Source organism: Armigeres subalbatus, chromosome 3, assembly GCF_024139115.2.
Source record: "Armigeres subalbatus isolate Guangzhou_Male chromosome 3, GZ_Asu_2, whole genome shotgun sequence".
Classification (NCBI taxonomy): Eukaryota; Metazoa; Arthropoda; class Insecta; order Diptera; family Culicidae; genus Armigeres; species Armigeres subalbatus.
The window spans coordinates 155381019-155405140 of record NC_085141.1 but is presented as its reverse complement, the minus strand read 5'-3'; the positions used below and the strand labels follow the sequence as shown (position 1 = coordinate 155405140).

Sequence of the window (24122 nt, the reverse complement as noted above, 5' to 3'; positions counted from 1 at the left end):
GTTGTGCCAGTATTACACGAAATCGTCGATATGTATATACCTACAATCTTTACAACAATATGGACGTTAATTATTAAAACTTCCTCCTTGCATTGCTTACTAACCAAATTTATCACACCGTGCTATTTAAGTATTTCTTTAAAGTATCAAGATAACAAGTAAACGAGAGAAATCCAAGAAGTACCAAGAAAAGGAATCATGTCATGGTCTTCGTGTCCCGGAAGTATGTCAAATCACCTAAGTCATTCACCGACCTTTTCAAACAATAATTTCTCATCAATCTTTTTGTTACCTCAGGCTGTATCTCTATTGCACTTATACCATCTTCAGTCATCTTTCCGAATGGAGTTGCTCTTGGGCGGAGGAGCATTTTAAATGCAGAGAATAATTTGGATTTGAACTATAAACCTTTTTGGTTTCCGTGACAGCGTGTGAACGATGGCCGTCTGTACGTACATACTGTTAATGAATATGACATTTAAATATGCATTTTCATGCTGAATCAGGTAATTTTGTTAAGAACGGTGACAAAAATTGCAATCTATAATAGACTACAAAATATTTTCTGCACTTGAATAATAAGCAAATATATTTATAATTACACTATGATCTCTATGTTTATGGAATTTATTATCGTTCCAAGCAATACCGGGAACTTTCAGCTTATGGTAATCAAATTCAACGCTACATAACGCCGAAGAAAAATTATTATTGAAGGTTGAAAAGGAGAATCGCGAACGCACCAATGAACTACTCTTGTCACAGCCTTTAATCCCGACAAAGATTGGAGAATGAAATGAAGCAATAAAATGTTTATAGAGCTCTATCGTATTCGTTTTTGTATCTAGAATTTAGGATGTAGCTAATATAAGCTGAAATTAACTTTTCACCACGGGCGCACTTTTTAATCACAAACGCTACATTGCTTGTGATGTGCACAACAAGCGCGAGTGCTGTTATATTTCGGCAAGAACGGCTATTTTTCTTCTTTTGACTTAGATTCATAAAAGCACTTTCATTGTTTATCAAATGTATTTATTTGTGGATGCTCGTGTCTAGTACGAATAATCAATGCCCAGATGGAAGGCTGGCCGATTTCCCATCCAAAAGCTGCTCAAACCGATCTGGTATTCTAATCCAGCATGGTTTGCGCTGTACAGCTGCGCACCTTTTACACAAAACGTACTAGATTTATTTGACGGTCAATTTTACGGCATTCAATCAAAATCGACGAAAATGCAAGTGTCCGAATTTTGCAATAAATGTCAAATTTTCATCACGTTGGTGTAATTTTTAATGTATTCTTACCTGAAGTAACCACCACTAAGTTATAATATTCATTCACAGGATTTGTCGCAAACTCATCTCTCTTAATTTATCACTACAATAAAATACATCTATGGACACTATAAAAGACAATACACTGACGGATCCACAGGAGATAAGAATTATTCACACTTGAGAAGACGGAGGTATCTTCACTAGAGAAATAATTCGTCAATCAATGCACTTCATCCAATTTGTCATAAGCTCAATTATCACTTGAAATGATGTGCCTGTGACTTGCATATTACTTTGCGATTACTGATAATGTTGACATCCGAATGAAAAACTTCGTTTTATCTCCAACGCTGTCCTTCTAGTTATTTTTGCGTCAAACTGCAACAAACTGCGTGAATTGGTGTTTCGCCACTGCAATTTACCAAACGGATACTTAACAAACTTTGATGTTTTTTCTACTCTTCAATCCTCTTGCAAACTGGTAGGTAAGCCTCGATAGGATTAAGCCACGCGGTGCTGCCTTCAAGATTCGCGCGCGTTTTCCGTGCCTGCAGAGAAGCAACTGATTGTTGATTCTTCTCCATCGTAACAAGCCTCGCCCGCCGGCGCGGTAGTTCCGTTTGCTCGCGGCAGATGACCAACTAACTAACCACGCTGCAGGTTTGATGACGGAATCGATTCACGCAAGCGCAAGCAGCTAAGCGTGAGGCGCAAAGCTTTTTCTGAGACGTCTTTGTAAATGCACTGCATCGCTACTTAGCAGCTACTTTTACGCACTTGTGATACGATGCGCCAGGTGTAACAAATACGGTAGGCATTTAGGCGCAAAATATTGCCACGAACTCTAAAAGGTCGATGTCGGGTTTGCTTTTGAATTTGGAAGCGATTAAATTTGACGTGACTAATAATGCATAAAACAAATTACTTACTTTGCTCTAAAAAATGCGAGGACAAAATCTACGAACATATGGTTTGTACTAAACTTTCGGAACGGATGGGTCATATATGCGATTGGCTGTATATGATCACAGAAAAGAGCAAGGTCCCCACTTTCTTCAGCATAATTGATCATTAAGGGGCCTTTCACAAAATACGTAACACTGAAGGGGGAGTATCGGAAGCCAAGATTGACTATACCCTGAATACCCAAATATCCGAAACCTTGGGAAGATCTTGCTTCTGAAGGGATGCAAATGAATATAAAATGTTTGAATCCAATACATTGTTTGATAATTCTGAACACTCAAGCTTAGTCACCAAGATTAGTCACCCTGAACGTAAAATCGGTGACCAGTTTTCAGGAATACGAGATACTCAAGGGTCTCCAAGACGTTCTCGAGTTCAGCACACGGTATCTACCAGATCAACCAAGGCTTTTGTTATGTCCTCATCATCGATATTCGATGTATACCCAATCTGGTTCACTAAGGATATGCGCATCTTGTGAACCCAATTTTCTTAAATACTATATGTTCAAGTTATTTCAAATCGTTCTCGAGTTCAACCCAAGGTATCTACAATATCAATCAGGACTATTGAAATGTCATCGGTCTCCCAAAACTCCTCGAACTTCCATGAACCAAACAACGTGATCGATATCATCATAATCGGCTCCGCATCTACATAAGTTGCTATCGACAAGGTTTATTCTGTATAAGATATGTGCGTTTGGTAAATAGTGATTGAACATAAGCCTCGACATCACGCTAATGAAGTCTCGACTTAAGTCCTGTACCTCTGAACCACGCTCGCGCAGAAACTTTTGGAACTATGGAAAATAGGCTCCGCCCAGTTCGTTGTGTTTCCAATTCATTTGCCAACTCTGAAGAGTACTCTGACGGACTAGTGGGAAAAACTCTTCGTTAGATAATTGGGTCCCAAAATTAAGAATGGATATTCGATTTTCTTTTAGGGCACGATATAGTAAATCATTCTAAACGCGTCAGTTTTTCTTTCGACTCAAAAGTCGAAAGGAACATTGTTTAATTTGAAATTTGAAAATAGTTGGAAAATGCTTCCTCGACATTTTCAGTCTTGTTTGACGTACGGAATAATATGATTCAATCGCACTAGCAAAACACCGCAGAGCACTTGACTCAACATTTGACAGTAATATATGGACCTGATGGCTCATTCGTTCTGATATGTTGCCTTTTCAGCAACAGACGTTGCTCAGCCCAAAACACGTCTTAAGAAGTCTCAAACACAAAACATGTCATTTTTTCTGACTATTATCATAATTTATATAACAACGGTTCAAGTATTCTTGACCGATGCACTAACGTTTGCAACCATAAACGATGTAGGGCTTTATGACCCAATTGTCTATCATAAACCTCATCTTCCTGTACGCCCACCTTTGCTAGCGAGTCCGTTTTCTCATTACCGTATATTGAGCAGTGAGATGGGACCCAAACAAAGGTAATCATAAATGATCATTCGACCAAACACGCACACTCAGTTTTTTATTTCTGCAGTTCGGCAAAAATCCGCACAGCAGTGCGTCAGTAAAAAACTGATATCCCTGCATAAATGACGTTTGTTAGCTGATTTTTGGCAAATTATTTGCTGATTTTTAGCAACTTTCTCATTAAATCAATCTCATCAAAAAACATGTTTGCTGGGGCTCGGCTGTGCGATCTCGGTAAAAGTTCAACAAATTGCTGAGAACCAGGCATTTTTTTAACTAATTTTATTTGCTAATTATCCAATACATGCATTCATCTCTCAGACTAGGTGTTCCATGTTTTCTTAACACTATTATCCTTTTTTGCTATGTTACATTTTTAGTTATTGTTAATACATTTCAATTGCCTCTGGCAGTTAGATTTTTTCCTCTGGTTGAATTGAACCATATAGAAATTTCAATGTTTTCAACTTAAACTAAACTTAACCTAATTTATACTAAGGGTACAATGAGCTAATCGTTGCATTAGAAGATTGCATGGCGATGCAATGAATGCCCATGGCGAAAACCAAACTGCTCATCAACAAAAATAGAATTGTCATCAATATGAACCAGCATTCTATTTAAAATAATCTTTTCAAACAGTTTGCTTATTTAAGAAAGCAAACTGATTGACGATAACTAGAAGCCTCAGCTGGATTCACAATTGGAACAATTTTGGCGTTTTTCCATTTATCTGGGAAGTACGCCAATTGAAAACATCTGTTAAATAAATTAACCAAAAAGGATAAAGAGCTTTTTGATAAGTATGTAAAAAATACTATCATCACCCGGGGCTTTCATATTTTTAAATTTTGTAGTAATAGATCTCACTTCATCCAAACTAGTTCCCAACGAAGGGTCAAAAACATTCTCTTGATTGAGAATGTCTTCGAAGCTCCGCCTAACCTGATCCTTTATTGGACTTGTGCGACCTAGACGAAAATTATGGGCACTCTCGAACTGCTGAGCAAGTTTTTGAGCATTTTCGCCATTTGGGATTGAAATTTTATTTCCCTCTTTAAGCGCTGGAATTGGCTTTTGAGGTTTTTTAAGAATTTTCGTTATTTCCAAAACGGTTTTGAACAATAGAGACAATATTCTCAAAGTTGGTATTTCTCAGAATAGCGGAACGTGTTTAAATAACATTTTGCAAATCTCGTCAAATAACTTTCAATGCGGGATCGCGAGTGCTTTGGTATTGCCTTCGCCTCATATTTTTTAAACGGATCAGTAGCTGAAGATCGTCGTCAATAATAATGGAGTTGAATTTAATTTCACATTTAAGAATTGCAATGCCTCTGGCTTCGACAATTAAATTTGTCAAAGATACGAGAGCATTATCAATATCACTTTTGAAATCGAGAGGAATATCAACATCAAAATTCCTTTTTTTAATCTTTCGTTTATTTGGAAGGCTCATTTGCCGTGAAGCGTTACGGAGCCGACATCAAGTTTAACAATACATTTCTTGATTCTTATACATAGTGTTACTTGTCATAAGACGAGTTTATACAATCCCATTGAATTCCACCACTTAATTGTATCTTGACAGATACGTATTTCGACCTCAACAGTAAGGCCGTCTTCAGTGTCTCGTACTTGACTTGACTTAGTAAGTAGTCAAGTTAGTAAAGTCGAGTCAAGTACGAGACACTGAAGACGACCTTACTGTTGAGGTCGAAATACGTATCTGTCAAGATACAATTAATGGTGGAATCAATGGATTGTATAAACTCGTCTTATGACAAGTGAAGACATTCCACTAAAAAGCTCAAAATAATTTTCTTATCAACATAGTGTTAGTTTTGGGGAACCGAAAGACTCGCGGTTTAGTCGAGGTTAGGGAATACAATAATACAATAGGAAAGGAAAGGATTTTAGGGTGCTTAAGTAATTACGATGCTGATGTTCACAATCAACAAATTCGATATAGGGCACGACAGACAAGGGAGTGGGCAGACAATGATTACAGTTTTACATCAGCAACTTTCAAAAATTGGTGGACCAGGGACATGTACTCGAGATCAAGGCCCGACAACACTTCCCTAATAGGCTTTGGTTGGTTTCCTCGGACCCGGAGATGTTCAGTTAGCGCAGATCTGGGGCCAAGATGCTCCTCGCAAGCCCACACGACATGATCGATGTCCTAATAATCCTCGCCGCAAACACAGAGATTTACTTCCGAGAGTCCCACTCTGAAAAGATGTGCATTTAGAGTGTAGTGATTGGACATTAGACGACACATGGTTCGAATGAAGTCTCGTCCCATATTCAATTTTTTGAACCATGGACGCTTCGACACCTGCGAGCGAATTGAATACAGCCATCTACCCAACTCCCCATTTGTCCATTTCTGTTGCCAGCTGTTCAAGGTTTCCTGACGAACTAATGTGAAAAATTCATCGAAGGTGATCAAAATTCCTATCGATATACGTTTGATATAAATCCCAATCAGCTCTATGATAATTAAAAGTAGAGCTGATTGGATTGTTAATGGCTTCTTGTGAGATTTCAAACGTCAGAGGAAGGTGATCAGAGTCAAAGTCAGTATGAGTTACCAATTGGCCACACAGCTGACTTGAATCCGTTGAAACTAAATCAATTGTAGAAGGATTTCGACTGGAAGAAAAACAAGTTGGTCCATTGGGATATTGAATAGTATAATATCCCGCAAAACAATCTTCAAATAAAATTTTACCATTGGAATTGCTTTGAGCATTAGGTATTCCATGAACGGTTTTTGGCATATAAGTCACCAATTATGAAAAATTTGGAATTGTTGCGAGTTAGAATTTGAAGATCAGCTCTCAACAAATTCCTTTGCTGCCCATTGCACTGGAAAGGCAAGTAGGCAGCAATAAAAGAGAATTGTCCAAAATTTGTTTCAACAGAAACTCCTAAGGTTTCAAAAACTTTGGTTTCAAACGAAGAATATAATTTATGTGTGATACGTCTATTAATGACAATGGCGACCCCACCACAGGCGCTGTCAAGACGATCATTTCGGAAAATAAAATAATTTGGATCTCTTTTGATGAAACGACCAGGTTTTAAATATGTTTCAATTATAATGGCAATGTGCACATTATGAACTGAAAGGAAGTTGAATAATTCATCTTCCTTACCCTTTAAAGAGCGGTCATTCCAATTTAAAATTTTCAAAGAATTACTAATTACTTGCCATTAAAACGAAGTCCAATAACAATTTTTTTGAGTATATTTGATACCAACCTGAACAGCTTCAGTTTTAGTATTTTCTTTGAATATTGCATCAATTATGTGATACAATTGTTCATTTAGAAAATCAAAGTCGGAAGCAGACATGCTACCTCGTCGTCAGAACGAACGTTATTTCCCGTTGAAGAATGGGTATGAAAGTCATTCATCGTCGGTAAATTTTCAGAAATGAAATTTTGCCTGTCTGCAACGATGCTTGCATAGGTGGGGGTGTTTGTAAAATTATAATTCGACGAACTGACCGTTACTCGGGTTGAGGTAGGAGCAAAATTTGTTCGTTGATTGTGTTGGGTATGAATTGCTCGACCGGCAAATGATTGCGGATTTAGAGCGTTTGAAATATATTTACCCGGCGAATCTGGGATCCTATTGGAATTTCACGTCATCAATTTTGCACGGGAATTCAAAACTTTTTTGCGTGAAGGGCATTCCCAGAAATTTGATTCATGATTGCCCTCACAATTGGCACATTTAATTTTATTGGAATCTTCTCTCACAGGACAGGCGTTGTTAAAGTGAACTAAATAAAATTCTTGAGAAATACCCCTCTGTAAAGTACCAGAGCCAGATTTCTTTTTCATCTTAATTACTTGGACTGGTGAAAACCCAAGTAGGTAATTGAGAAATTTCAATTGTAATCTCATCTAGTGATTTATCATCACTGGGGAGACCTTTCAATACGACTTTGAACAAGCGCTCAGTTTTGTCGTCGTATGTGAAGAATTTATGGCGCTTCTCAGTTAAATACCGAAGAAGACGTTTGCGACCGTCAAAGGATCCCGGCCAGACGCGGCAGTCACCCTTTCTGGCAATCTGAAATGAAACCTTGATCCACTGAAGGTTACTCAAAATCTCATTCCTAATGCCAGAAAACTTGGCACAGATACCAGAATTGGCGGAATCCTTGCTTTTTCGCATGAATCGAATCACCTGGGCTAGAGGTAGATTCGATTTGCCCAATTTCATCATTAGTCAAATCGAACTGATTGCTCAGTTCGATAAAAGCAGAATTATTTCCAATGTTAGAGTTAGAAGGAACATCTGAAGTCTCCAGCTTCCTTCTATTTTTTCCGCGCTTTGGCAGGACGGTCTTGAAACCTTGTTTCTTAAGGAAGTGGAGAAATCAGAGACTCTCCCTTTCTTTTGTTTTTATTAATGCTCATTGCTGAGCGTGGAGACGTTACCTTCTAAGAGGTTTTTTTCTCAGAACGGTGTCCCTGCAGAATTACCACCGCTTGTCGGAATTTTACTTCCGCAAACGGGTCCAACGTAAAACGAAGGCACGGGTCCTTGCAAAGATCGTAACTGGATCAGTGAGTACAAATAGCGCTGAGAAGCACTGTTGAAATTAAAATAGCTTTAAATTAAAAGAAAAAAGAACTTCCTTCAGCAAAGCGAGAAAATAGAACCGCACAGCACGAAAGCACGATGCGGTCTGATAATCACCCTAGTGATGATGCCTTTCTCGTTCATTATAAAATATATTGAAAAAAATACATTAAAAAAGTCAAAAAAGCTCTTTATGGGAATAGATCACATTTCTCCGATCATTCTGCATGTTTTTGCATTGATTAAAATGCATTACCATCATTTAGAAATCGGATTTGATTTTTTTTTTGGAAAAAAATAATGATTTTTCAAAAAAATCAGAAATGCAATGTCCGATAAAAGTGAAAGTATACGTTTTCGACATCCTCAAGAATGGTGGTCCGAAATCGACCCCCAGTTTTGATTTAACATTCAATGTTTGTTTGCTCAACATTATGGAGCGACGCTTGTATACTGTCCGCAAAACTTGCACTGCAGCCCTCAGTTGGGTAACTAAATAACTTTCCTCAGTAATAAACATGATATAAAATTGCTTCCATCTTCAAAAATATCGCGTTTTAAAACGGTATGAATTACCACACAGTTGGTACAAAATTGACGGTTTTTGATAGCCCATAATGGTTGATTACATTTAGATCATTTTACACTAATTTAAACATGAACTATCGAATTTCCTTTTCCACTTCCCCCAGTGTACCTTACAAAACTCATTCGCCATTGTGACCGCCATCCTATTTTTTCCTTGCCGCTTTCCCCCCGCAATAACATGCATTTATTCGAAGGGGCGGAGTTATGCTGCAGTATTGCCGGTCCTTGCGCACACTCCACCACGCTAATAGTGAAAATGAGTTTTCCCACGATGAAATGATTTGTTATAAAAGGGACACGCACCACTTTCGGGGCAATCATTTAATTTACTCATTTTCGGTTGGTACGTTGGTACCATTCCCTCGAGAATTCGCGCGATATTTAGGAAGAACTGGAGTTTTGTAAAGCAGTTGCTGCTCAAAATTAATACCATGGATAAAATCTGTCGCAGCCAATTGCCGGATTCATCATCATCTCCTCCGCTAAGGTGCCCTTAAATGTTCAAATAGTGTTAATCGTTGTGATTTGATGTGAACTATTGCATGCCCAGAACGGCGGCGAAACGTGAATGGAAATCAATTTACATGTAGAGTGCATGAAGAATCGTGATTTGCAATTAATTATTCAATCTATTTCTCATTGTTCCGCTGAATTTCGAATCACTTTTTACGATGATGGATACCGTCGATATGGCATATAGTGGGCTGAATTTCCATAGCTTTGACGAGGATCTTATCTCGGATTTACCGTCATGTGTTTATGCTAATCATCAACTGGGACCCGCCACGGCGACAAATCCAGGTTCAGCAAATCTCAGACTAAATACAAACAGTCTCAGACAGATCCAGCATCAGTATTTGCATCACACGGGTAAGTTTTTTCATTGAAGTAGATCAGCAATCAGTAGATGTGTGAACCTTCTCACTTCAAGGATGCAAATAACCCATTTCTGAAACAGGCATAAATACAGATAAATACCAATGATAGTGATATACGTTTACTAAGACACTACCGTAAAGATATGGAAATGGTGATATTATCGTCCAAGACCTACCCGTTCCTGGTAAAGCTGGTTCTATTTAACTTCTTGAATATAATATTTTGTAGAGATTTGATGTTAATAAGGCATCAATTGCATGTGTTTTGTTCAATACACCTAAATTTGTTTACTATTGTAATTCATTAATTTCTCGGTTAACCTGAACTTTTGCGGCTTTTTAAATATACTGTTGATTACCCGAGCAAAGCTTGAGAGCAAATCGATAACTAATTTTCTTGTTGTGAAATCCACTGGCGGAGACAGAGGTGGGGCACCACACACACTCAGTTTTTATTTCTGCAGCTCGGCAAAAATCCGCACAGCCGTGCGCCAACAAAATAAATAACTGATATTCCGGCAAAAATAGCGTTTGTTAGCTGATTTTCGGCAAATTATTTACTGATTATCAGCAATTTTGACAGAAATCTCGGCAAAAAACATGTTTACTGGGGCACGGCTGTGCGATTCTCGGTAAAAGTTCAACATTTTGCTGAGATCCCGGTAAAAAAAATTAAGTGTGCACGATGCAATCACACCATTGTTTTCAACGGCGATTATTCTTGCACGGTGCCCCACCAAATAACAATAGCTGGCTCCGCCAGTGGTGAAATCGACTAATTTTGATAACTTAGAGTAAGGAATGTTGTCATCCGGGAATAATTTTTAAAAAACTTTATTATCACTTTTACACTACACACCTTATTTGTAACCGGACCAACAATTTAAACTACCTGACACTACTAACATAACAAAGAGACCGAGCCGCGTGGCACTGGCTCTTTTATAATTTAAAATTGCTTACCAAGCTTTCCTACACACCTGTATGAAGCTTGGCGCGCAACATGGCGTGATTTACCGGCAGAGGTTCCTAACGTAGATTGGTATCCTTTTGGTCGTTTTAACCGTTAAAAGATTAAAATCTATAGCAATCTTACTGTGACATCAAATTGAAAACTATTTCTGCTGTCGATGAGAGCAAATTAAAAAATGATTTTGATTTAGTTTTAGTTATTTTTAGGAATCAACAGCAAACTGAAACAAAATAAGTAATCAAACATGAAGAATCAAATTTGAAAACAATTTATGATGTTATGTTGATGTTGATTTATCAAAATAGATTTTCTGTTCGCTTTTTTTTTGTTGGGGCGTAGAACCACTGCGTCCATTGAGTTGAACTTTTGTGGTATTGATTACTATTAACTATGTGTTCGCATCTTCTAGGTTGATCACAATTTGTCAAATAAACAACCTAAGACGCGTATTTTCCCAGTCCGGTATAATTGAGTTAATAAAATCCACTACCTTTCCAGGATTTGCAGTCCAAATATCTCCTGGTTACATAAAGCCACTATTTAGAAATTTAGATCTACCCTTGTACAATGCATCACAACAGCAAAGCAGATGCTCCGAGGTTTCACGTTCCATGTTACAGAAACGACAGATATCATTCTGAATCTGGCCAATATTTTTCAAGTGATATCTGCTCGGACAGTGTCCGGTTATTAGGCCAGTAAAGGTGCAAAGAGCTCTCTTGCTGAGCTGTAAGAGCTTTTCGGTTACTTTAACATAGGGAATTATAAATCTCTTTGATTGAGCACACTTTTCGGCAACCAACAAATTGGTCATCAACCTTTGTGCTTCCCAGAATTTTAATTCCATTTTTATGGTACAGTATGATATACCGCAGAAAGGTTCTGGGCTAATAAACTGTGTATTTGAACCTCGTTTCGCAAGCTCGGCTGCCTTTTCATTACCTCCAATACCACAGTGTCCTGGAACCCAGTACAGATTTACGGAGTTCTCTTGGCACACCTTTCGCTGAGATCGCTATCCCAGGGCCGAAGATTCCTGCACCCGTTTTTGTTCCTATCCAGCATTTCGCGCACGGTAATGGCTGCCGTTTTTTGACACTTTTCTAGACAGTCAAGTGTCAAAAAACGGCAGCCATTACCGTGCGCGAAATGCTGGATTTTTGAGCTATCTGTGTAGAATTTTATGGAACCGTCTCGAACAGTGGGACCTCCGACATCCCAAACCATACGTGATGGTTCATATATGTTGTTCATATGTCATAGTTCTCCACATGTTTCATCCAGTCTCTATTCATATTCATCACTGGCCCATATTGAAAATTTTGTGAAATAATCAAGTGGCCCACTAAATCGCCTGACTTGAATAACTTCAATCGTTAAAGTTTTTGCATATTCTTCTCCGCTTCTAACTGCACGAATTCATACAATTGTAGCAGATTAAGAATTGCATCTAAAGATTTTGAAGGGGTGCTACGCATCGCTCCCGTTATAGCAATGGATACTAACCTTTACAGTTTTGTCAGCTTCTTCTGTGCAGTAGCCTCTTTTGTTTTTGGCCACCATACTAGAGCAGCATATGTCAGTTTTGGACGAATAATGGAAGTATAGATCCACTTTATCAATTTTGGTATTAAACCCCATTTTCTTCCAAATGTTTTAGAGCATATCCAGAAGGCACTAATATGGTATTTGACCTGTTCACTAAGCTGAATTTCTAGTCCTCCAAGTTTTAGAGCTTTTAGATCATGTTTCCTTTTCCTAGTGAATGGTTCAATTACAATTTTAAACGGATTAATGCTAAGGCCTTCGTGGTGTATTGGGTAAAATTTAGAGCCCATTGCATTCTTTCAGAAATGATATTGTCGAATTTCTCCCTCACTATGATCGATGACAATATCATCAGCAAAGCCTACAACCTCGAAACCTTTTTCTTCTAAGCTTCCTAGAAGATCGTCTACAACTAAGGACCACATTAGTGGTGAGAGGACCCCTCCTTGAGGACAACCTTTTGTTGCCCATACTGTAAGAGACGAACTTCCCAGCTCTGAAGAGATTTCTCTTTTTGCAAGCATGGTGTGAATCCATTTGATAATGTTCGAAGTTTCTTTTCTTCATGGCACGATCCATTGACCAATAAGAAGCGTTATCGAAAGCTCCTTCAATATCCAAGAAAGTACAAAGTGCTATTTATTTTTCCACTTTAGATACCACTGTATGAACTGCCGCAATTGTTGACTTACCGGACTGGTAAGCAAGCTGGAACTTAGACAGTGGATGTTTAAGCATGTAATTTGAGTTGATATAATCACTCAACACCTTTTCTATAGTTTTCAAAAGAACTAATGAAAGACTAATGGGCCTGAGCGATTTAGGATGCGTCTTATCTCGCTTTCCTACTTTTGGTATAAAGATAACTTTTACTTGCCTCCATGAAGATGGAATATAATTGAGTCTCAGATTTGCCTTGAAAATTTCAATTAACGGCGGAATCAGCACTGCTTCGCCGTTTTGAAGCATTGCTAGAATTATTCCGTCCGGTCCTGCAGATTTACCCTGGCTACCTGTTTGCTTGTTTCATTATGATCTCAGACTTTGCTCGGGTATACAACAAAGCCGCAATCTGCCATCTTGAAAATGACGTATTTCTCCAGTATTTTTTCCTCAATAGCATGAGCTATGAGAACCATACGTGCATAAAGGTTTCAATGGTAGATCATTTGCTTATTTTGTATTTGTGAATGATTCGACTATGCGTCCAATTTGGGAATCTCAAGCTCATTCAGTAGCCGCTAGGTTCGAGTCCCATCGAAGGGAAAGTGATTATCTCCAAAACATTTTTCAAATCATTATCTTCCACATAATGTACATATTCACATATGAGTTTTTAGAACATTGTAAATTAATGTCCAAGTCGGGTGGTTTAATACCCGGAATATAGGCAGTTAACTTTCATTGAACTGCTTATTTATATTGAACAAATGACTTAAATTCCAAATTATTGCGTCAGATTTAGGCTTTTGTAAATTGCAGTAGAAAAAATGTGGTGAATTCGAAGTTTTACACCTTAACTTCACGCAGAAGTAGCAGACTCATCTAACTGATTAAAGTGTAACCCCGTATTCATTTATGCTCACGCTCAGACAACTTGCAGATGATGCCGTAGTCTCAGCTGTGCAGCTGTCTTGCAAGGACCATTGCAAAGTACCCTCAATAATCTGACTGTTTATGCCAGGCACTTATGGAACGTACACACGGTCAAGCAGTTTGACCAACATTGACTCCACCTCTCGTTTATTCAAACATCCATCAAGTTTTACCAACAGCGACACGAACAACCAATTTATTCGACCAACAATATCACACACGAACGACCGAAGCGCCAACTTGAGCACCAGCCATCAAAAAATATATGCAACTTCACTACAAATGCTCAAACATGTTCGGCGGACCTTGACTCCACCCCCGATAACTCAAACCAAAATCAAACTGTTTTATTTTTTTCCAACCGAGCCGACAACTGTCAAATGGTTGTTCGAACAACTTCACACACGTTCAAACAAAGCAGCAACCGAAGCGTTTTCTTGGGGGTGGAGTCAATGTTCGTCAAACTGAGCTTGACTGGTGTGTACGTTGCATTAGGGATCTAGTTGTTGAATGATTCATTTAATTTATTCAGACTAAGGCCGAAGTGGCCTGTGCGGTATATAAGAGACTTCGAAGACTCGGCTTCTCCATTCGGCTCGGTTCATGGCTACACGTCGCCAACCACGCAGTCTGCGGAGGGTCCGCAAATCGTCCTCCACCTGATCGATCCACCTTGCCCGCTGCGCACCTCGCCTTCTTGTGCCCGTCGGATCGTTGTCGAGAACCATTTTCACCGGGTTACTGTCCGACATTCTGGCTACGTGCCCGGCCCACCGCAGTCGTCCGATTTTCGCGGCGTGAACGATGGATGGTTCTCCCAACAGCTGATGCAACTCGTGGTTCATTCGCCTTCTCCACGTACCGTCCGCCATCTGCACCCCACCATAGATGGTACGCAGCACTTTCCTTTCGAAAACTCCGAGTGCGCGTTGGTCCTCCACGAGCATCGTCCAGGTCTCGTGTCCGTAGAGGACTACCGGTCTAATGAGCGTTTTGTAGATTGTCAGTTTGGTACGGCGGCGAACTCTATTCGATCGGAGCGTCTTGCGGAGTCCAAAGTATGTACGATTTCCAGCCACTATGCGTCTCCGAATTTCTCTGTTGGTATCATTTTCGGCAGTCACCAGTAAGCCCAAGTACACAAATTCTTCTACCACCTCGATTTCGTCACCACCGATGCCAACTCGCGGCGGGTGGCTCACATTGTCTTCTCTTGAACCTATTCCTATCATGTATTTCGTCTTCGACGTGTTGATGACTAGTCCGATCAGCTTGGCTTCCCTTTTCAGTTTGATGTAGGCTTCCTCCATCTTCTCAAAGTTACGTGCCATAATATCTATGTCGTCGGCGAAGCCAAATAGCTGGACGGACTTATTGAAAATTGTACTACTCGTCTTAATTATTACCCCTTCCAAAGCGATGTTCAATAGCAGACACGAAAGACCATCACCTTGCCGTAACCCTCTGCGGGTTTCGAAGGGACTCGAGAATGCCCCAGAAACTCGAATTACGCACATCATCCGATCCATCGTCGCTTTGATCAACCGTGTCAGTTTATCCGGAAATCCGTGTTCGTGCATTAGCTGCCATAGCTGGTCCCGATCGATTGTATCATATGCGGCTTTGAAGTCGATGAATAGATGATGTGTGGGCACGTTGTATTCGCGGCATTTCTGCAGTACTTGACGAATGACGAACACCTGGTCCGTGATGGAGCGTTCGCCCATAAAACCCGCCTGGTACTGCCCCACGAACTCCCTTGTAATTAGTGCTAGTCGACGGCAAAAAATTTGGGAGAGTACCTTGTAGGCGGCGTTCAGCAATGTGATGGCGCGGTAGTTGCTACAAACCGCGGTAGTTGCTATCGCCCTTTTTGTAGATGGGACACACGACACCTTCCATCCACTCCTGCGGCAAAACTTCCTCCTCCCAAATCTTGGTAATGACCCAGTGCAGTGCTCTAGCCAGTGCCTCACCACCGTGTTTAAATAGCTCTCCTGGTTGTTGGTCAACCTCAGGGGCTTTGTTGATCTTCAGCCGGCCAATCTCCTCCTGGATTTCCTGGAGATCCGGAGCCGGTAGAATTATGTCCTGCGCGAGTTCCGCCAGGTCCATCACCATACCGTCATCTTCGTCTGCCACATCGCCATTCAGGTGCTCTTCGTAGTGCTGCCGCCACCTTTGGATCACCTCACGCTCGTTCGTTACACATATCAGGCTGTGGCACGTGGCCCTTACGTGAACGGTTCAACTTCTCATAGAACTTTCGTGTGTTATTAGCGCGATACAGTTGCTCCATCTCTTCACGGTCTCGATCTTCCTGCTGACGCTTTTTCCTCCGGAAAATCGAGTTTTGTCTGTTCCGCGCCTGTTTATATCGTGCCTCGTTCGCCCTCGTGCGGTGTTGCAGCAATCTCGCCCATGCTGCATTCTTCTCTTCTACTAACTGCTCACATTCGCCGTCATACCAGTCGTTTCTCTGATCCGGGGGCACCGTGCTAAGTGCAGCGGTTGCGGTGCTACCAATATGGCTGATCGAATATCTCTCCAGCCATCTTCAAGAGACGTTGGGGGTGCCACTTCCAGCTGCTGCGCGTATTCTTGGGCTAGTCTACCGTCTTGTAGCCGCCCAATGCTAAGCCGCGGCGTCCGACTTCGACGCGTGTTGTACACCGTCGAGAGTTTTGAGCGCAGACATACTGCAACGAGGTAGTGGTCGGGTTCAATATTCGCACTGCGGTAAGTGCGGACGTTCGTGATGTCGGAGAAGAATTTACCGTCGATTAGAACGTGGTCGATTTCGTTTTCCGTTTCTTGGTTAGGTGATCTCCATGTGGCCTTGTGGATATTTTTGCGGGAAAAGAAGGTTCTTCGGACTACCATTCCGCGGGAGGCTGCGAAGTTTATGCATCGTTGGCCGTTGTCATTCGATACGGTGTGCAGACTATCCGGTCCGATGACCGGTCTATACATTTCCTCCCTTCCTGCCTGAGCGTTCTTGTCACCGATGACGATTTTGACGTCCTGCAGTGGGCATCCATCGTATGTCTTCTCCAGCTGTGCGTAGAACGCTTCTTTCTCGTCGTCGGGTCTCCCTTCGTGTGGGCAGTGCACGTTGATGATGCTATAGTTGAAGAAACGGCCTTTAATCCTCAGCTTACACATCCTTGGACAGGACTTGGGCTTGTGTGCTTTGAGCGGCACACGGTCGCTTTGGTGGGGCCTACTTGCGGATACATGCAGCTTTTTATAGGAATTTAACAGGGCCTACTGTCAAACCCCACCACATCCTAGGCAAGCCCCACAACTCGCAGATGGCCTGCGGAGCCATTTAGGCTTCTGAACGGAATTCCTTTTGGATTTCAAACAGAATCCTTTTAGAATTCCAAACGGATAGATTCTTTGAATCCTTTCGGAAACCTAAAAAGAATAGATTCAGAAGTCCAAAATTAACTACTTTTTTACACGGTTTGGTTTTAGTCGTTTACGACCTTCAGCGTCAATGAAACTATGAATTAACCCCACGAAAAAACTAACAAAAAAAAACAAAGAAAATTCAGGAGGTATTTAAAACCTGTGAAAGCTCAAGTTAACCGAGAAAATAAATCAATTCCAACCGCGTAAAAAACCTGCTAAAGCCCAAAATGATCCCGCTCGAAAGCCCATAAGAATTCCATTAGAATGCCCAAAATATACCCGTTCGTAAGAATTATGTGAACTTCCGAACGTAATCCTACCTATAGGTTTACTAAGGGAATCCTTTAGAGTTTCTGAACGAAATTCTTTTGGACTTCTAAACGGAATTAACATGGGATTCTGATCATAATCATTCTAGAATCCCGATCGGAATACTTTTGGTCTTCCGACGGAGCCCTTTTGCACTTTCTAAAGAAACACTTCTAGACTTTCGTTTGGAGCGTTCTGGGCTTCTGAACGGAATCTTTTTCTGCTTCTGGACAAGGGATTCCATTAGAATACTTAAGGGATTTCCTACCGACGCCCTAAAAGGATTTTGCTCGGAACTGCAAAAGGAATCGATTTGAAAACCCAGAAGAGTTCTTTCTGAAAGCCAAAACGAGCCCCTTTCATAAAATCAAAAAAATCTCGGTACGTAAATCCAAATAAGTCCTTCCTCTAGGTTTCTGAACGAAATTATTTTGGATTGGAAGGAATTCTTTTATATTTCTGAACGAAATTCTTTTGGGCTTCCAAACCAGAATTCTTTTGGGTTTCCGAACGGAACCTTGTTGGGCTGCTGAACCAAAGTATTTGGGACTTTACTTTCAAACGGATTCCTTTTAGACTTTCGAAAGGAATTCTTTTGGAATTCCGAGTGGAGACGAGATTTTTTTTCTCATTCTGTACAAGGGATATCCTTTTAGGATACCGAAGTCTTAAAAGATTCCGTTTGAAAGCCAAAAGTAAGTATGAAAGACCAAAGGTTCTCTGTTTGTAAGCCCAAAAGATGTCCGTTTCATTCTTTGGGTTTCCAAACGGATTTATTTCTTCTGTGGCTCTTTAGAACTTCCTTTCTTTTCAGTTGGGAAATTCCGTAAATATTATCAATTTATGTAACAATATATTGCGAGAAGATTGAAAAATTCGAACCAGGGTCCTTTGAAGGCATTTTGTCATATATTTATGTGATTTAGAAACATTTTAGATTTCTCGAATATTCTTAATATCAATAAATATCAACACTTTTCGTACAGTGCATGCCATTTTGAAGTTTCCGACACTCAGTCTGCTTATTCTTCTTTGCTCCGCAAAACTAGAATTTTTCTCTTTTCTCGCAATACATATTGATAAGAAAAATTTTCAAAGCTTTTTAGTGGAATATCTTCACTTGTCAAAAGACGAGATAGTATATTATCCTATTTAATTCCACCATAACTTTACAGTAATGCTACGTTTTGACAGAGCAAGTGAGTTGAACAACTCAGTTAAATTCAATTGACTTGCCAGAAGTTGAATTTGTTCAAGTGAGTTGAATGAAGGTGTTTAGACGTTCAATTCAAGCGACTTGTTCAATTCACTTCCCTTGTCTAAACTTAGCATAACTTCAAGAATATGTATAACCTCGATATTCTACGTTGTCAAAAGTACATGATTTTTTGAATATTTTTAAATTCTTGTACCTTCTAAACTCCATACAGACAAATACATACATTTTGCTGAAATTGATACGGACTTATAAAAATTGTATCTGGCATCCCTGCCTTGAGGTACTCCCGAATTGTTTGCAAAAGCTTCAGATTCCTGGGTGCCAATCTTAACCCGTACCAGACGGTCCACCAGATATCAACCGAACCAATCCACAGCCGGTTATGAGACGCCGAATATCATAAATTGCATGGTCTACAGCATCGAATGCGGCTTTCAGATCCATATACACTGCATCAACTTGCCATCCAAAATCCATAGAACGAAGGCAGCTAGACGTGAATTGTACCAAGTTCGTACCAACCGACCGCTTTGGATAAAAACCATGTTGGTCGAAATCGATTTAGTTTTTAAAACAGGCAGACAAGGAGGTAATTTCCACGGTAATTGGAAATGTTCCGCTCGACTCCTTTTTTGTGGAACGGGAACACATACGAGTGTTTCCAGAGTTCAGGAAACTAGCGGGCGATAGAGGTTAACAGCGCAACGTTTCAGAAATATTAGGGCCAATACCCACGTAGCGGGTTTTCAAGCTGCGTGCACGTGCAAGGTATCCAGCATAAAATGAATTAAAGCACACGTATACGTGTGCACGAATTATTTATTATTTTCCGTATAAGAAGTTGGAGACATATTTCATAGTATTCCTATAATGCACCACCTCTACCTTTCATTTTATTAGGTTGTTTGTGGGTCAAATACTAAACTTCACATATTTCACACTTCAAATGTACATGGATAAAAACAATAAAAAAAACTCGTTTTTCTCAATATATGTTTTAATGTAAAGAAATTGATTTAATTTTTAGCCAAGTATGCATTGAAGTTTCATTTATTGACCAAAATCAAAAACATTTAGAATTCTGAATAATTGAAAATTACAAGAAATAATCAAAGTACCCATAAAGGCCTTTTTGGGCATTAGAGGGTTAATAATTGATAAACCACAATGTTGTTAAATATACGTAAAAGCCTGCAAAGACTATACGTTCGCTCCAAAAACAAACTTTTATAGAAGGATGTGAGATCCATAGTGTTATATGTATATCAATCGACTCAGCTGAACGAAATAAGATGATGTCTGTCTGTACGTGTGTATGTGTGTGTATTAGATCTCTTCATGTTTTCAAAAAGTATCAAAAATTCAAACGGTCAGCCCAGAATCACAATTCTTATGCTGTCAAATTTGCAGCTAATTCGGATAAAATTTCGAGGTGGCTCGAGTCGATTTAGTGTTTTTGGGTTATTTTCAATTTTGAAAAAAAAAATCTTACAATAGATATAAAAGCCAAAAAGCGTCGCAACAACCTCTAAACGAAAGCTTTGGTGTACTCTACAAGGCTTGTGAACATTGCGATTCGTTCCGTTCACGTTTTGACCATGTTAAATTGATTGTTTATGAGGTTTCATCACCGCGAGAAACTTATTGATTGATTTTCATTGGCTTTTATCGGTGAGATCGAACTACCTAAGCTCAAAGTGGAAGGTAAATGAACGGCAGCCACACAAGCGGTTCAACTCAGGCTAGGGGCAAATTATTACCAAGCGCTTGGGAGAAAATTTGCATGCATGTACTCACGGTTTTGCTGCTTTACTTCATAGAAGCTCGGCGTCTAAAGATTGGCCACCGCCGCGTTCGGGACGCGGTTCTCTTACTCCGGTGGACTCCGAGAAACGCTACGGCTGGCTCATTGGTACATCGCCGTTGTTCGTCACGACGGGAACGCTGCCTACACTGGGGATGGTCGTCTCGAACGACGCGGTATGATTTCTGCGGGCGGTCGTCTCTCTTCGGTGGCGTAGTGGTGCCGAATCCGGCTCCGGGAAGCTTTTTTTACCGTGGATTCTCGTTCACAAACGGGCCGACGATAACTTGCTTGGTCGAATTCCACCAGATTGACCCTCGATCTGTTGTTTTCGCCCTGCCTAGGGCGCGGGAAAATGGCGTACGCTGCCCTCTCTGGCCGGCCACGTGTACCGCCGGGAATGCCTCGAAGCTGGCGAGTGGGGTCGTAGGCGGTCGCTGACGGGGGTTGTGGTGTGACGGGCCTCACAACATTCGCTATCAATCTGCCATTGCTTGACGATTATTTTCTACTCACATTGCACATTTATGTCACACCAGAATTACCTTTAGCTTCCAAGTCAACGCACGCACTACTCTACGTTACTGGCACACACTAGGCTCTCTAACTTGCCTGCCTAACTGTTTGAGGGAAATGGGGGAAAATCCAAATTAGTAAGGCAGAAAATCTTCTCGTTTTTCTAAGTCCATACCTGAACTTCACACCACGGCGCGGAAATTAACTAAGACCCCTTTCGCCTCTTCCACAGACCAGATCGAAGTGAAAGAGTCAAGTTTAAGGATCCTCAGATCAAGGCGCGGGATTTCAGATCTCTGTCGCCGGAGATTCCGCGGAAATCAACAAAGTTGATTATTCGCGAAAAGACGAAAAATCCCCATTCCGAGCACCGATCCTTTCCTTTGTTGAGGATGCTAATTTTAATCATCTCCGAACATTTGGAGCCTATCTTCCATCTCGTTTCCCAACCCGAATACTAATTTAAAAGAGCTGGGGTCAACGATACTTAAACCCAGGTCATTGTCCGGTCCCGCACATGGTCGTATGGTTGACGGCTTTGCCTTTTGTGCCAGACTTTGTGCCAGACCATGAACTCATTTATCTCGTGGCTGCCGCTTTTGAACCTCGTGAATCAATGAACTTATGAATCGTGCCACTTCACATACGCGCATGAACGAATTTCACAAAAATGACCCTCCACGTGAGTGTATTCTTAATAAGTGTAAACCTTCTCGACTCCCTGGGCATAGTGTATCCATTATACTTATCACACAAGGGCATAGAAAAGCTTTCAAATATTAACTGAGGAAATCTCGCTTAACTTTTCAAAAGGACCTAAGTAACATTTTTTTCATGAATTAATTTGAATAGCGCAATCAACAGAACAACATGAAAGCTACTGATTGCAGGATTCAAATTAATTCATGAAAAAAATGTTACTTAGGTCCTTTTGAAAAGTTAAGCGAGAAATGCTATAATAATACTAAGCTGAAAAGCAGGCCAAGTTCCAATTAAAATGTAGAACCATTTGAGAAGAAGAAGAAATGGAAACGTTATGCATACGGGTTAGTGAATGATTAAATAAAACGCCTTATTTTCACAGAGAGAGAGAAACTAAGCCTAAAAAATAAACTTTGAAAAGGCATTATATCCATATTTTAAATTATTTCTTTTTCAGATTGTTTGGATTCGCCCAACTCTGTAAGTCCATCGCTGTCCAATTCTATGAACCATCCTTATAATGCTGCTCCATATAAAATACAACGTCAGCAAACCAACGTCAGAGAACGTAAACGAGTCATGAGATCTGCCCCCAACGGGTAAGGATGATCCTAATAACCTATTCAATACTACAGTAGTAGACATTTTATTAGCTAGCACCTTATTATTTAAACTTACAAAATGTTCAACAAATATGGTGCTACCAAGCGAAAATGTCTATCCTTTTAGTCTTGAGCTATATGAAACTAATCCAGTTTTATCATCATTTACTTTCAAACAGCAGCATAAACTCAGCTTTTGACGAACTTCGCGTACATGTGCCAACATTTCCGTATGAGAAACGTTTGAGCAAAATTGATACTTTACGATTGGCGATCGCGTACATTGCTCTGCTGCGGGAAGTACTTGACGCGGACTACGATCCACTAACATACGTTGAGAAGTGTCTACGTGGTGAGATCAAAGCCGACAGAGCGAGCTGGAATACTAGTGGTAATGGTATAAATAATTAAATCTAATTCAAATTCTTAATAAAATCCTCATATTGGTAGATTTGACAGCGCGGCTATCGTGGATCAATTGGGAGAACCTTGGAGTACACCCTGGAAGGCGCACCATTTTGACATCCCTTGCTCTTGGGTCAACCGATAGTCTTGGGTGCGGACCACCGCCGCATCTCATCTAGGCTAAATTAAATTGATTTTCCTGTCACAAGAATTGTCTGTTCCGTCTTCCAACATTTACTAGTCATTCAGTTGTGATATTAGTTTAATAATAAGAAGTGTAAGTGAAGCTTTTATTTATGACTTAAAATTTTATCTTCTGTATTTATTTGGCCAAACTAGGGATATTACACAACGCGTCCTTTTTTAAATAAAAGAAATTACATTAAAACTTTTAAGTTCAACTTTACTTATTTATCACATCCAGGGTTTGCAGAAATCGCTTTCATTAGATAACGATTACTTCTCGGTGGGGACTATGGCTCTAATTCCAGCTGGAACATGGGCATTAGAGTGGCCCAAGCTTATATGAAAAAAGTGGAGAGTCTGGAATTTCAAACCTTGCACCCTTAAATGACAGTTTGGGGGTCCCAGAAGCTCCCTGAAAATTTCAGCTCATTCGGTCCAGTGGTTGGCGTGCGCAAATGGCTCAAAGTTTGTATGGGAAAAGTGATCCAAATGTATGGCGAAACGCAACCGTTTCAGTTTTTTGCTTCTAGGTGGCGCTGTAGTCGACGGATTGCTGTTGTGGACAAAATGTAGAATCTTTTTTATATAAGGAAGCGACTGGTGAAGGCCGGATGTAAATCCCTTTGAAACTGGCCAAGTTATAAGCATCCAAAGTCGAGGGTGTCGAGCGTGTCCTCCAGGGGTGTTTAAAATGAGAGCAACGTACCGACCATTGCGGCGGCGATGCATTCGTATTCGGTGCCGTGCGAAATTAAATGCATGATTATCACGCAATCTCGCGAATTTTTATCCGATTGGTGAATACTTTCCGTACTCTGTACAGTAGTGTAGCTAGAGAGGGAGGGAGTGAATAAGGGGGGGCAAGGGGGGATCTTTTTTTTAAGTAGAAAAACGCATCCGGGATATTGTTCGATGTTTAATCTCGCAATTTTCTGGCGTCGTTTTATCTTCGAGCTAACACGCTAAAAAAAAAATACTCAAAATTGACATAAATTGAAGAACTCAAAATTTGGTCAAGTTTAATTTATGCTATAGTTTAGAGTTCAGTTTTCGAAGCGTGAATGTAAATACACGAAATAAATT

At 40.3% G+C, this 24122-nt stretch overlaps 2 protein-coding genes across 3 annotated transcripts in view; one reads left to right on the top strand and one right to left on the bottom strand.

Moving 5' to 3' along the window:
* The window catches only part of LOC134219752 (uncharacterized), a 67812-nt gene extending 65982 nt beyond the window's left edge, over positions 1 to 1830 (bottom strand). Inside the window, exons 1-2 of the mRNA XM_062698618.1 lie at positions 1575 to 1830; positions 1309 to 1406 (exon numbers count right to left, since the gene is read on the bottom strand). The gene's annotated coding sequence lies outside the window, so the exon portion shown is untranslated. The remainder of the gene's footprint in view (positions 1 to 1308; positions 1407 to 1574) is intronic.
* Positions 1831 to 9219: 7389 nt separating this feature from the next.
* LOC134228076 (uncharacterized) lies at positions 9220 to 23241 on the top strand. Of its 2 annotated transcripts, none has more exons than XM_062709855.1 (5): positions 9220 to 9371; positions 9585 to 9754; positions 22304 to 22445; positions 22631 to 22839; positions 22899 to 23241. In XM_062709855.1, exons 1-5 carry the CDS (start codon positions 9316 to 9318, stop codon positions 23030 to 23032), a joined length of 711 nt encoding a protein of 236 aa, XP_062565839.1. In that variant the 5' UTR covers positions 9220 to 9315; the 3' UTR covers positions 23033 to 23241. The 2 variants fall into 2 exon arrangements, with proteins under 2 accessions (XP_062565839.1, XP_062565838.1); XM_062709854.1 differs by having other exon boundaries at positions 22628 to 22839.
* The last annotated feature ends 881 nt before the right edge of the window (positions 23242 to 24122 follow it).

Bases quoted from the DNA above. Each gene is read 5' to 3' on its own strand.
- LOC134228076 (XM_062709854.1), top strand. From the start codon at position 9,316: ATGGATAAAATCTGTCGCAGCCAATTGCCGGATTCATCATCATCTCCT. The intron at 9,372-9,584 runs GTGCCCTTAAAT...TATGGCATATAG, and splicing joins TCATCATCTCCTCCGCTAAG to TGGGCTGAATTTCCATAGCT. The intron at 9,755-22,303 runs GTAAGTTTTTTC...TTTCTTTTTCAG, and splicing joins TCAGTATTTGCATCACACGG to ATTGTTTGGATTCGCCCAAC.